This window comes from Crocodylus porosus, unplaced genomic scaffold (genome assembly GCF_001723895.1).
Source record: "Crocodylus porosus isolate Cpor-Errol unplaced genomic scaffold, CroPor_comp1, whole genome shotgun sequence".
In the NCBI taxonomy this organism is placed as follows: domain Eukaryota; kingdom Metazoa; phylum Chordata; order Crocodylia; family Crocodylidae; genus Crocodylus; species Crocodylus porosus.
In genome coordinates this window covers 40,419,866-40,432,303 of record NW_017728906.1, presented here as the reverse complement: position 1 = coordinate 40,432,303, position 12,438 = coordinate 40,419,866, and the positions used below count along the sequence as shown (strand labels likewise).

General features: G+C 42.2%; 1 protein-coding gene across 1 annotated transcript in view; it reads right to left on the bottom strand.

Moving 5' to 3' along the window:
- Window positions 1-12,227, bottom strand: part of PCP4 (Purkinje cell protein 4) — an 86,159-nt gene extending 73,932 nt beyond the window's left edge. Inside the window, exon 1 of the mRNA XM_019528963.1 lies at window positions 12,117-12,227. Coding sequence (XP_019384508.1) covers window positions 12,117-12,125 — 9 coding nt within the window. The 5' untranslated portion in view covers window positions 12,126-12,227. The remainder of the gene's footprint in view (window positions 1-12,116) is intronic.
- Between the last annotated feature and the right edge of the window lie 211 nt (window positions 12,228-12,438).

Here is a 12,438-nt window from a genome sequence, read left to right as displayed (position 1 = left end):
ACTTCCTGCCCTTTGGGCAGGGGGCTGGACTCGATGATCTCCCGAGGTCCCTTCCAGCCCTGATGTCTATGAAATCTATGAAACTTGCAGCTCTCTGATTTTCCAGGTAAGGGAGTACCTAGAGCCCATGTTTCTAGCTTCCCTAACCATTCAGTTATTGGGGTTAAAACATAAGAAAGCTATCTTCCTCTGGAATCTAATACCATCAGTTTCTAGCCATTTATATTTCCAAGATATATAGGCACAGGGATGTCCAGAATGAGTGCACACATATATAGACATAATAGCTGTCTGACCACTGAGTAGCTAGCCTTGAATACTTAGCATGCATGTGTATGCTTATACATCCACACCAGAAGGGAAGTAGAATTGCAAACTTTGTGTAAGTGGCAAAAACACCATTTTTCGGACTATAAAGCTGACATTTAAATGACCAAAGGGCAAAAGACTCCCCTCATTCTCTGCCTTGTGCTGAACATTGTATTATGATGGTCAGCACTACTAGGCCTTCCTGCCTGTTTTGACTTTTGCCATCAGTTTCTTTGTTGGCTTCACCTCTCATACTTCATAGATTCCCAGGGCAAGACACTTTATGTTCAGATTTCCATTTGCCAGTGCATTGGTTGAACTCTGCTGCTATGTCTAAGCATAGTATGTCAGGTAGATCATACATGGCAAAAGACTTCATTTTCCTAAGTGTCCTGAAGATAATCCACATACCAGATTTTGGAGTAGTAAATTACTGGGACCATGGAATCCCTATTATTAAAAATTAACAGGTTTATTCTGACCTTTTCCTGGGGGGCAGCCAATATCTCAGGAAGCTAGGGAATATATTTCTGTTAGTCAGTCATCACCATATCACCAAGCTGATGGGGAGAAGCTGCAGAAAGATCGGGGGGTATGTAGCAGATGCTATACCAGGAGAAACTAAAAGTGTAGAAGTCTTCAGTTTGGAAGGAAGGCAGCTGAGAGGGGATAGGATAGAGGTCTATAAAATCATGAAGGGTGTGGACAAAGTGAATAGGGAACTATTATTCACCAAGTCCTAGAATGCTAGAACTAGGGGAAATTAACAGGAGATGGATTTAAAACTCATGAGAGAAAATGCTTTTGTTTTTACATAGAACAAAGCTAATTCGTGGAACTCATTGCTATAGGACATTGTGGAGGGAGACAGTATAGCCAGGTTTTGAAAAGGATTGGGCAACTTAATGGATGATAGATTTATTACTAGCTATTAAACACAGATGTATCCTCTAGCATCTATAAACCAATGATGGTGGGTATCAGGGATAGATCACTTTAGATATACCCTATACACTGCTTTCCCTCTAAAATATCCACTCCTGCCACCGTTAGGGACAGGATATGGAGCTATATATACCATTAGTATCACCCAGCATGGCATATTTGATGTTCTTATGTTCATATTATTTGCCTGCCTTGCTCTTTTCAATATCTACTCCCATCTGGGTACTCATGCTTGGTCAGTAATAAACTTCCCGGTTCCTCTCAAGTTTGCATCTATGCCCAGACTTAAGAAAGATGTAATACTTGTTTCATGACATCAACTTTTAAGTAGGTTGGGGTAGCTTCTGGGTCCCCTTTAAACAACATCATATCTTGGACATGCACGGCACGTTTGACCTCTTGGCTGCTGATAATGGCAGTTTCTGCCAACCATTTCTGCCAACAAGTAGAAATTGTTTTACTCCCTGCAGCAATCCTTCCTAATCAACCCTTTGCTGGAGAGTCTGGAGCCTCGTATCAAAACCGCAAAGGTATTATAGACTGTTGATGTCTGATCTTGCCAGAAATTTTCTGACAAAACAGGGATTTCTTGGGAAATTCCACTGCTTTGAAGCCTAACTGGGCACAAGCCCAATCTGGACAATCTCCATCCCTATGAATTACTGGACTGCCTTCACATCCTTTGTTCTCAACGTTTCCTTAACATTTTTCAGGATTTAGCTGGAGTCCCTCAGATCTATAGATGTCTTATGCAAGGAACCTCAGTTCTCCCCAGTTTCAACTTCCCTGTATTTGCCCTAACAACTCCCTCCTGATATGTTTAGGGATTATTGCAGCTTGGTCCTGGATTGCCTTACGGATCCTCCTTCAAAAAAAATGTCATCAGCTACCATCTTGATTCCAGGAGTCACTCTGGTTCCTGTTTCAGTTTTACAACAGCATACCTCTGGAGTTGGGGTAATGCCCATAAACAGCCATGCCTGGCACTGCTTGCCAGAAGATGTGGCTGGTTAACTCTACCTCTCATTATTCAGAACCCATCCCTGATATCACAGAGAGCAAATGCTTTCACCATGAATAAGTTATGTTCCATGCCCTTAAACACAGTCAATGGATAATGATTTTATTTTCAAAGCCATTTGCATTGTTTTTAGATCAGTGGAGATCCTCAGCTTACCTGAAGGTTTCTCACCACCATTTGGTTGCTGATCCACTCTGCTAATTTCAATGGATGTAATGATGCCTCTTTGTAGGCTTCCTAGTTGCTTCTTTAGTGGCTCCCACAGGGCTAATGAAATTCTGTCTTTCTGTATTTTCACAGGTTGCAGATGGGGATCTAGTTCTAATTTTATTTTCCCCTTTAGATGTCTTTCTACTTGAAATGCATCCTTATGTCCTGATAGAATGGCAGGCAGGACCCACAGGCTATGTGCAGACTGTCAAAAAGCCCAAGGGGGAATCAATCCAATCTACAACAGGTTTGGAGTTGTGGGGAAACAGAAGCCTACACTGGCCAGGCTAGAAGGCAGCGGGGGAGGGGAGGGGGGGGCGTTCCCACATGTCTACCAATGTGCTGGACACTGCCAAGGGTGGCCAAATCCAGCCAAGCCAGGGGCAACCCTGATTGGCAGTGAAGCACACACCCCCAATCGCCTGCTGTCACTGTGGACCCTCCTAATACCAAACCCAGAGCGGATTGCCGTGGCACACCTGGCAGCCTGGCCAGCAGCAGCATAGGGGAAACTGGAAGCTGGGGGGTGGGTACTGAGGCTTCACCTCTTGCAGACTGCAACCCCTTGGCCCAACCATGGCTCCTGGCTGGAGCAGGCAGAGGGGGACAGGGGGAACCAACATGAATGCTTCCTTCAAGGTCAAAAAAAGCCTCAGCTCAGGCAGCCAGCAGCCAGAGATGGCAGGGTGGAGGTGCAGGGAAGAGGCAACATATATGTTTCTGTGTCCCTGCACACCTCCCAGGGCCTCGGCACCTGGTCACAATATGATGCAGCACCAGGTCACCATGGTATGTGCCTTCATGCCCCTGATCCAGCAACTGGCCGTCCCATGTGGGGCCATCTACTGCACCCTGAAGCCACCAAGCATCCTGGACTGAACCAGCAACCCTAAGGGAAGGCTCCATGCTGGCTCTCCCCATGCCCCATGCCCTCCAAGCTCCATGCTGCATCCTGGCTGAGCTCGAGTTATTTTTGACCCTGAGGGACGCATGCATGTTGCCTACCCCCAGCCCCTCCCCCCCCCAGCTCCAGGCTGGGTACTGGCCAAGCTGTGCAGGTGCTGAGGGAAGCATCCATGTTGGATGTACCTGCTCCACCACATCTACTCTGGGCTGCATGCTGCTTGGAGCCAGGAGTCATAGCTGGGCAGAGGAGCTATGCAGGTGGCTCTGTGACAGTCTGGGAGCAGAGCCAGTAGGCACTGGGCTTGAGCAGCAGAGCATGAGCCATGTTCCAGCGGGCTGCCCTGTGATGGTGTGGTTTTCAGGGGATTACAATGAAACCTAGGATGCCAGGGGACTGCACCTAATGAGTTGGGAGGGGATCTTAGACATACATTTGATAGACCTGTCTAACCTAAACTGATTAAATCTGATACTACACCCATCCAGGACTATCTTCAGCTGCATTCAACCATTTTGGAACAGGTCTATATGCACTGAGCTTCTGTTCTGTTACAGATTTAGACCAGTTTCTGATCACTTATGCCAGTTCACATGTAATTTCTGTCCCAAGCAGTGGCTGCTCTGCCTTTTTTCTCACACAGAAGCTAGGCTAGTCTCCTCTGTTACATTGGCCAGCCACCCAGCCATGGGTGTTGCTCCATGTATCAACTATTATAAACTCCAAGAAATGGCATCTTGTTTAGTGAGTTTCTTATCAACAACCTACATTTGTCTGCAGGCCTGCAAATGATTGCATTGTACACCAACAGCTCTTTATCACATATCTCCAATGTAGTATTGCTATTTTCCAGTTTCAAACAGATTATATTGCAGATAGCTTCAACAATCCAGTTGCAACTGAACTGGTCAGTTCTTTTAATCAAGGCTTTTAATCTAAAAGTTTAGTTACAAATATGGCCGAAGAATGGCTGGCTGCCTTCTTCTGCAAGGCATGTACATTGACATTCTCTGGAGCTGCTAAGTCATGGTGGAGGTACCTCCCTATCTAGATATATTTCTCAAGGGTTAGATCTATTTCTCTCAACAGTTAATCCTATCAACTGGAATCAAATATTCCACAAATAATTTTGTATCTAATGAGGGAATCTTTAATGTCTCCAAAGCCATATCTGGTGCCAGAGTTCTCAGTGCCATTAAATACCTTAAATACCTTTTCCTTCTCTAGCTTCTTCATTTCAGGTAAAAAAAAAAAATGTATCTCCCAAGAGTCTCATTCTGCTTGTGGTCACAGTGCTCATTAAACACTTTTAATCAGTTGTGCCAAAGGTTTGGGCATTCCTGGCACAGGTATCTCACTTCTTGGCTTTTTTCTTCCTTTCCCCAGTGAGACAATAAAGAGGTAAAAATAAAAGGAAAGCTTTGTCCCTCGCGGTGTGTTCTCTATATAAACTCCATTCTTTAACTCTATATAAACACTTCCTTCACACTCACGCAAGCTTTTGCTCAGGAAATCCAGCACTGCAAATGGCTTGCGTTCTTCCCTGTAACTGGTTTGCTTCTCATCTAGGTGATGATTTGTTTTACTGTTAATCTCCCTATTGGTTCTTGTGTGTCTCACTAGACAAATGTTTGACACTATATTTTATGTACTGTGTTCTAAGTAAAAATAAGAGAGGATTTGCTGCTTAGAAAACAAAATTTGGCTAGTGTTTAGGCCATATATAACTGGAATGCCAGCCTCTTGGATCCTGCAACCTATGTTACTCCCTCTAAGCTGCCTGCAGATTCCTCACTTGGAGTCAACTGTCTATGCAAGTTCATACCCTCTGAAGGCCTGGTCCATATGTATAGCTTTCCCCAAAGAGGCCAAATCCTAATTACTCTTCACGTATCTAAGTAGAGGGTATGTAGCCATATAACTTCTGTTTTTGGAATTTAAAAATAGTTTAGGATTCAGCATTGTCCTCCCTAGCCTATTGGGTATGCTTAGTAGGCCTGCACTTCACCTGGGCAACTGCCCAAGAAAAAGACAAACACCCTCATCATAGAGCTCCCCACTGTACCTTGCAATTAATAGTCACTGGGTAAGCAGTCGTGGGAAAAGTATATGGCCCACTAAGAACCTGAGGCCCAAGCTAGAATGCAGAGGGTAGCACCCATCTCACAGAGACACACACTCTCCACCTTATACCGTTCTTCCTGACCTCATATTTCTCCTACCTTTGGCTGCTTCAGTAGGAAAGCTAGAGAGGGGTTTAGGCAATATCCAACCTATGGTCCAGTGGTTAGGGTGCTTTGCTGGGAAATAAATGCAGGTTCCAACACTCTCTGGGTAAGGGATAAGTAGAACCAAGGTCTCACAGACCCTAGACATTGTTCCTAAACATGGTCTTTGGCTGAAAGCAGGGGGGACTCTTCTCCTCCATGCACAGTCTGGGATTGTATTGCCTTATGGAGAAATATCCCAAGCTTCACACAAATGCCAAAAGCTGAAGATAAATAGCAACGTGCGCATAACTAAGGCCCATGAACGGTAAATGGGATCTGATCCAACTTGTCTATGAGGAGATATAATAACCCTTTATATTAAGGGATATTGTGTTTGCAGAGGGAAGAGTCATAATCCAAGATTCTATCATTAAAAATAACTTTTGAGGTTGTAACTGTTCCACAACTGCTGAGTTCTAAGCATTTTGCGGGGAGGCTGCCATTTATTTTCCTACCTAAGTAAGGGAGATGAATTCAACAAAGTAATATGATTTTTTCCATCTCTTCAATTCCACAATAATAAGAGAAATGAGAATATAAAAAAAAAGAAACGAAAAAATGTGTTGCTTAGGGAAGCATTGAGTAAAACTCAATCTCAATTTTAGGTAATTTTCAACATCTCTTTTAAACAAACCTGTAGATAACTGATGTGTCTGAATGGGCAAAGAAGAGGAGAGAAGCATGAGTAGAATACTGGTCCAGAGAGAAGGGGATGTTGTTTATGCATCTTTATTACAAAATCTTGGTCATTGTACTCAGCAAAAGGAAACAGCATTAAAATCCTCAGAATTATTTTAAAGCTCTGACATAAGAGAGTAAAAAGAAAAAGACATGGAGTATCTCTCACATACACACCCACGCAACTGGATGCTTTTTTCTTTCAGTTCTCTTTAGTCAGGAAAGCAAACAGGCCCTGTCTTTCAGTGGACCTGGTTCTTTTTTCTACATGTTGCACCCAGTGTGATAATTATGCTATTACAGGGGTTTTTTTATAGTATCTAGTAGTGGTGCCCAACATTTTGCTCCATAGACCAGATGACAGGTGCAGGATTGGTTCATGGGCCATATCCACTCCATGGACACCCAAGTTTGGGACCCAATCTGGCATGTGCTGAATTGGACCACAGTCCCATATACATGGTGGCCACAGCCAAGACCACCCATGGAATTGGGCCCACCACCACAGCCATGTCCCCACACACTCAGGATCAGGCCCTGTCACCCATCCCCAGCCTAGACTTGGTGTATTGGCCCCACCACCTGCCCCCAGCTCAATGTATGCAAATTTTAGCACTGCCACCCACCCCCAGCCACACATATAGGATTGAGCCCTGCTGCCTATCCCCAGCTTGGTGCACTGCCTGGGCTCCAGCCCTTTATGCTAGGGGTTGACCCCATCACCTGGGCTCCAGCCCCACACACACCTTTGGTTGAGCCAAACTACCCTGCACATGCAGAACTGGGCACTGCCATTGCCCCCAGCTGCATGCACAGGATCAGCCCTGCCACCCTAGCCATCGTCCACCCCTAGGGATATAAGCAGACTCCTGCTTGCAGAGCCATGCCATCTGGCCCACAGGGCTTGGAAATTTGGAAATGGAGAAACAATGGCAACATTAACTGCCACGGCTCATTCCTGTCAAATTTCTGGTCTCTTGGAGAGCCCTGTAGGCTGGATTACACAACTTCATGAACCAGATCTGGCCTGCAAGCCAGAGGTTGGGCACCCCTAGGATATAGTCATAGAAATCAAGTAGAACGCACTTGACCCTCCACCCAACATTTTCCTTGCCATCTCCATAATAGCAAAGCAAGAAAAAAAATAGCAAATGGTGACAGTCCAAACACATTTTACTGAAATCAATAAGCAAATGAGTTTTCCTCATTATAGAGATGCCGGCTCCTGTCTTCATTGAAATCAGTGAGAATCTTACAAAAAAAATCAGTGTTAGCAGGGATTGGTCCAAAAAACTGGAAACTGTTGGGAGGAAAAAACAGCCCCCTCTGTAAGCATGTTATGGTATTAGAAACGTAAAGAAATCTGACTGGGAAATAGGGTCTTTGTGACCATGACCTTGTTCCCACTGCACTCCTCAACTCACCGTCATCATACTTGCACACTGGAAGGAATATTTTTTCACCCTCTTTGTCAGAGTCCTACCATTGTTTGCTTTATGATTTGTTCTCTCAAAAGGAAATGGATAAATTGGAAGCTTGACCCAAGAATAAAAACTTAGTTTCTGTAATACAGTTAGTAATGATGACAAATCCATTTGGATTTCCTGCAGTTATATGAGCAGCAAGAAAACCCATTTGATTTTCTTTTTTTTAAAAAAAAGCTATGTTTACCAGGTTCACAAACTTAGGCAGACCCTGATTTCCACCCTAACTATTAAATTATACTTTAAGGGGAAGGGGATCCTGCTCTGTCACCAAGCTGAAGGAGAGAGTGGGCAAAGTGACAAGTCTAAAACATACTGTTCTCCCTTTCCCCTCCCTCTCTGAGCTGCAATTTGCCACCCCACTAATAAATGGGTGCTAGTTAAAATTAAAGAGATCTTTATGTGTCTCCTGTCTCTCTCCCCTCTTATGCCAGCTGCAGAATTTCCTTTACCCCTTCCCTATTTTATAACTACAGTTTGCCCATACATTTATTTTCTCTGGATTGTGGCTATAAACTATTGGCTGTGTTGATGGGGAGGGTTACATTGTAGGTCAGAACTATCCAGAACTAAGCAGCAGGGGGCCAAATACCTAGTGGGAGCAACACACCAGCAGGCCACCACTGAGGGGTCACATGCATCACCAGGCCACATGCCTTCACAGACAGCCCCCTCCCTGCTGCACTGTACCCCCATGCCTCCCTTTGGTACCCACTTGCACCCACCATACTCCTGCATTGCTTGGGCCCTCCCCCTTCTACTGTTTAAAAGATTTTTGCATGTGCCCAGGTCTGGATCTGATTCCTAATGACAGGCAGGCTCACATTTACACTACCCAAGACAAATATATCTGTGACTGTTGTAAAATATGTGATGCAACATCTCCTATGAACTCTAATGCCACAAGAAAATGTTGCCATGACCAGACATTGCCCATGAAGCATCATATAATTAAATATCTATGATGAAGTGATGTGATTCCCTTGAGGCAAGTCAATTTGATGCCAAATTTGAGTCAGGCAAGTCAATGGTAGAACTCTTTGTTGTCAATAATTTATTTGATGTATTTTTTATTTTCTGTAAATAAATTATTCACAAGGGCTCTTTTTCCACCATTGACCCACTCCATTTAATGGAAGACAGCTGGAAAACTCAACAGAGTTCATTGGCATAGTCTGAAACTTTACTGACTGACCCAGGGCTCACTGGAGGTATTTAAAAAGCTCCTATTGATCCCTTATGAAACAGAATTTTGGAGATATATTATCAAGGGAAACATGCTTAAAGATGGAGATAGTTTTCCAATGGAATTTTCAAGTGTGTTTAAAATCACTGGACTGCCTTTTTTGATTGCTTTAAAAAAAAAAAGAAATTGCACTAGGTGTCTATTTTCGTATTTAGATGCCTAAATCCCTTTGTAATCCTAATCAAAGTTCTGCCCAGATGGCTCATTGGGCTAGCATGAGTTAGGCCTGCCAGTTTGCATAGTCACCAGGACACAAATGAGTGATGTGGCTGATGTCACAGCTGCCTGCTTTTGAATCCCATGCCTAAATGCCAAATTACACCTGGGTCAACAGGGAGCAGACATCAACACATAACTAGGACATGGTTCAGATGCATGTCTTAGACTTAGAGCCATATCAAGACACCTGAACTGCTCTGTCATATGCTATAGATGAGTGACTAACAGTAGAGTCCTTTTTTCCTGTGCCACTTAGAAATATAGATACATTTTCAAATGGAAACATTCCCCAATGGAGTTTAATGGCTTTTTCTCCTTTAAAAGTTCTCTGTCCACAAAAAATAAATGAGTTAACTGTTGAGAAATAAAAAAATGGCACAATCAAGCTGATGAATGTCTATGCTGTTCAACCCTTTTCAGAAGTTTATTGGTAACTGAGTGCCCATAAGGGGGAAACCAAACTGATTATTTCCATGAAGCAGTAAAATGGAAACAAAACAAGACAAGTTGCAGCAAATGGAGTTGGAAGGAACTCATTTCTGTTTAGATCTGTATGTCTGCATTCTCTGCTCCGCTCAGACTCTTATAGTTATTAACCTGAAACACAAATGACAGCTTTGGGATTATCTTCCTTGTCCACTCATATTCCAAACTATTTATGGATAATATTTCAATAGAAGTACTTGAGCCTTTCAGATGTATTACCCTCAGATTTCCTGATAAGTAATGATCCACTACAAAAAACAAACAAATCTGAAACATTTTCAGTTACTCCATTACAGACAAAATCCATCAAGACCCTGATCTAAACATTTTGAGTTCAGACAAGTAAAGTGATTGCTTTCTACCAATTGCTCTTCAATTCTTTTAACCAAGTCCTTCAGAGGGGACTTGAAGTATTGCATTTGTTTTTTCTGAGTCTTGAAGGAAAAATAATCAACTAAGGAACAGCTAAAAGGCTTTGCTTTCTGCTACAGTTGCTGTGAATTCTCCAAGTGTCATCATCTCCTAAATGACAATGATAATAGCTCTGTCCTTAGGAGCATTCAGGATAGTGTTAAGAATTGGTAAGTAGGCATTTGATAGGAAGTTAAGAATTGTACTAGGGAGGAAATCCAGCATCATCTGTGATACGAATTTACCAGAAATCCTGTTTTGCATGGGACAGAGAAGTCTATTCATAATAATAGGGAATCCCAGTTGCTGTGAAGGTATCCTGACCTTTGATATTCATGGGGCATTTTAGCTGACTAGCTAGAGAAAAGAAGGGAACCTATGTAAACTATTGCAGCATGAACAACTACTGTATGAACTGCTGCCATGAGAAGACAATGCAAAAGTACATTGGCATGAGGCAGATATACACAACAGTAATTAGCCTGCCACCATTTCAAATTAGGAATGCTTTAAAAATATTATATTTAAAAAGAAGAACAAAAATGCCACACGAGACAAAGCATTTTAACTACTGCACATGACAGAGGGAAACTTCTTATGTAAAAGCTACATTGTAGACCCAGTTTATTCAAATGTACATTGAACAGAGGAAAGGCTGTGCGGTTACAGATGCCTCTCTCAGCACTCTGATGTACATCACACACAGCAGGAACACATGATGAGGATTCCCTCTGCTTGCTAGACCATTACAAACTGCATACTATGAACTGAAATGCTTAGCCCCTTGCTTTTCGGACCAATATACAACAGCACTCCTTATGTCTACTGCTCATGTTTGTCACAAATCATTCATGTACATTATGGTAAAGTACATTGTACCAAACACAGGCAGAAACTTATTTTATGGGGGGGGGTTGTATTATTTCTACCATGACTGCTACTGGAGTGTTCATCTGTCAAAACAGCAGTAGCTTCATTATAACAGAAAAGAGCCTCCACAAATAAACACCAGATAAGACATTATTGCACCTATCTCTGTCGATTTAGGGTGAAAAAAAGCAGACAAACTGCAGAATCTGAGAAATTCCTAACTGAAGCTGTCTGATGCTTGAGCGAGTACACTTTTTAAAACAGAAATATTGGTTTGTCACTGAAAGTTTCTCACCACAAATAGAGCAATTGTAGTCATTTAACATTCAGCTCACTTTTTTCACTACACAAAGATCCTTTCATGCTTGGTAGTATTTGCATTTTCTTTTACTGGTTACATGGAGGATTACTGATATTATCTTTCCCAGAACAATAGCTACACAGTACATATCACTGGCAAACTACAAACAACAGGGCATTTTTGCAAGTGAGTTCTATACTTCACTGGTCTAACTTTTACGTGACTGACTTGTCAGGTCATTTCTACCACATAGAAGGAAACTGAAAAAGAAATTTTAAAATGTCAGTCTGTATCTCTAAGGTACTAAGCTATATTAATTAAGTAAAAGACAACCATTATTGATAACCTCTATTAGAAATATATTTCTGATTGCAGAGCCAGTGAACAGATGCTTCTGAAATCTGCAGGTACTGATTGCTAAAACTTACAGTGTAATTTCATTCTGATTCTTAATTAAGTTACAAATTAACAACTAGCTGGACATTTCAAAGCATACTTACTAATAAGAGTAAATATAATATTTATCACTGGATGTTTTATATAGGTAAGGAGAACATCAGGTAATCTAATTGACTATCTGTAGCCATTAAGATAGCTAGTTATAAATGGCTGCTTTTCTAAAATGTAAATAATTCGTAGTTGATTGTAACTATTTTTTTTAAAAGCTGTATTTTTTTCCTTACACCGATGTTACTTCTCCTTCAGGTATCTACATCTCTCTCTCTCTCTCTCTCTTTCCAGATAAAAGGTTTATCCACTCACCTCACTCATTTTTGTTTTGAAATGACAGTTCACAGATTTCTACTTCCTCAGAATAGGGAGGCAGTATAGGGATCTTTCCACAGTTCCTAGCTTTTTCTCTTAAAAAGGGTTGCCTGGTGGCATCATGCCTCCAGTAAACCAATAAGATTCATTCACCTGCCAAACCCCACAGCATGTATCCAAGAACAAAAAGTGTCACCTAGTGGTAGAAAATGAAATTTAGGTTGCTTTTTTCCCTACTGCAAACCATATTCAAAATTCCAGGGCATGGATAAGAGTGGGAACAGGAATATGCAGTGAGAATTTACAGCATGTTCACTAT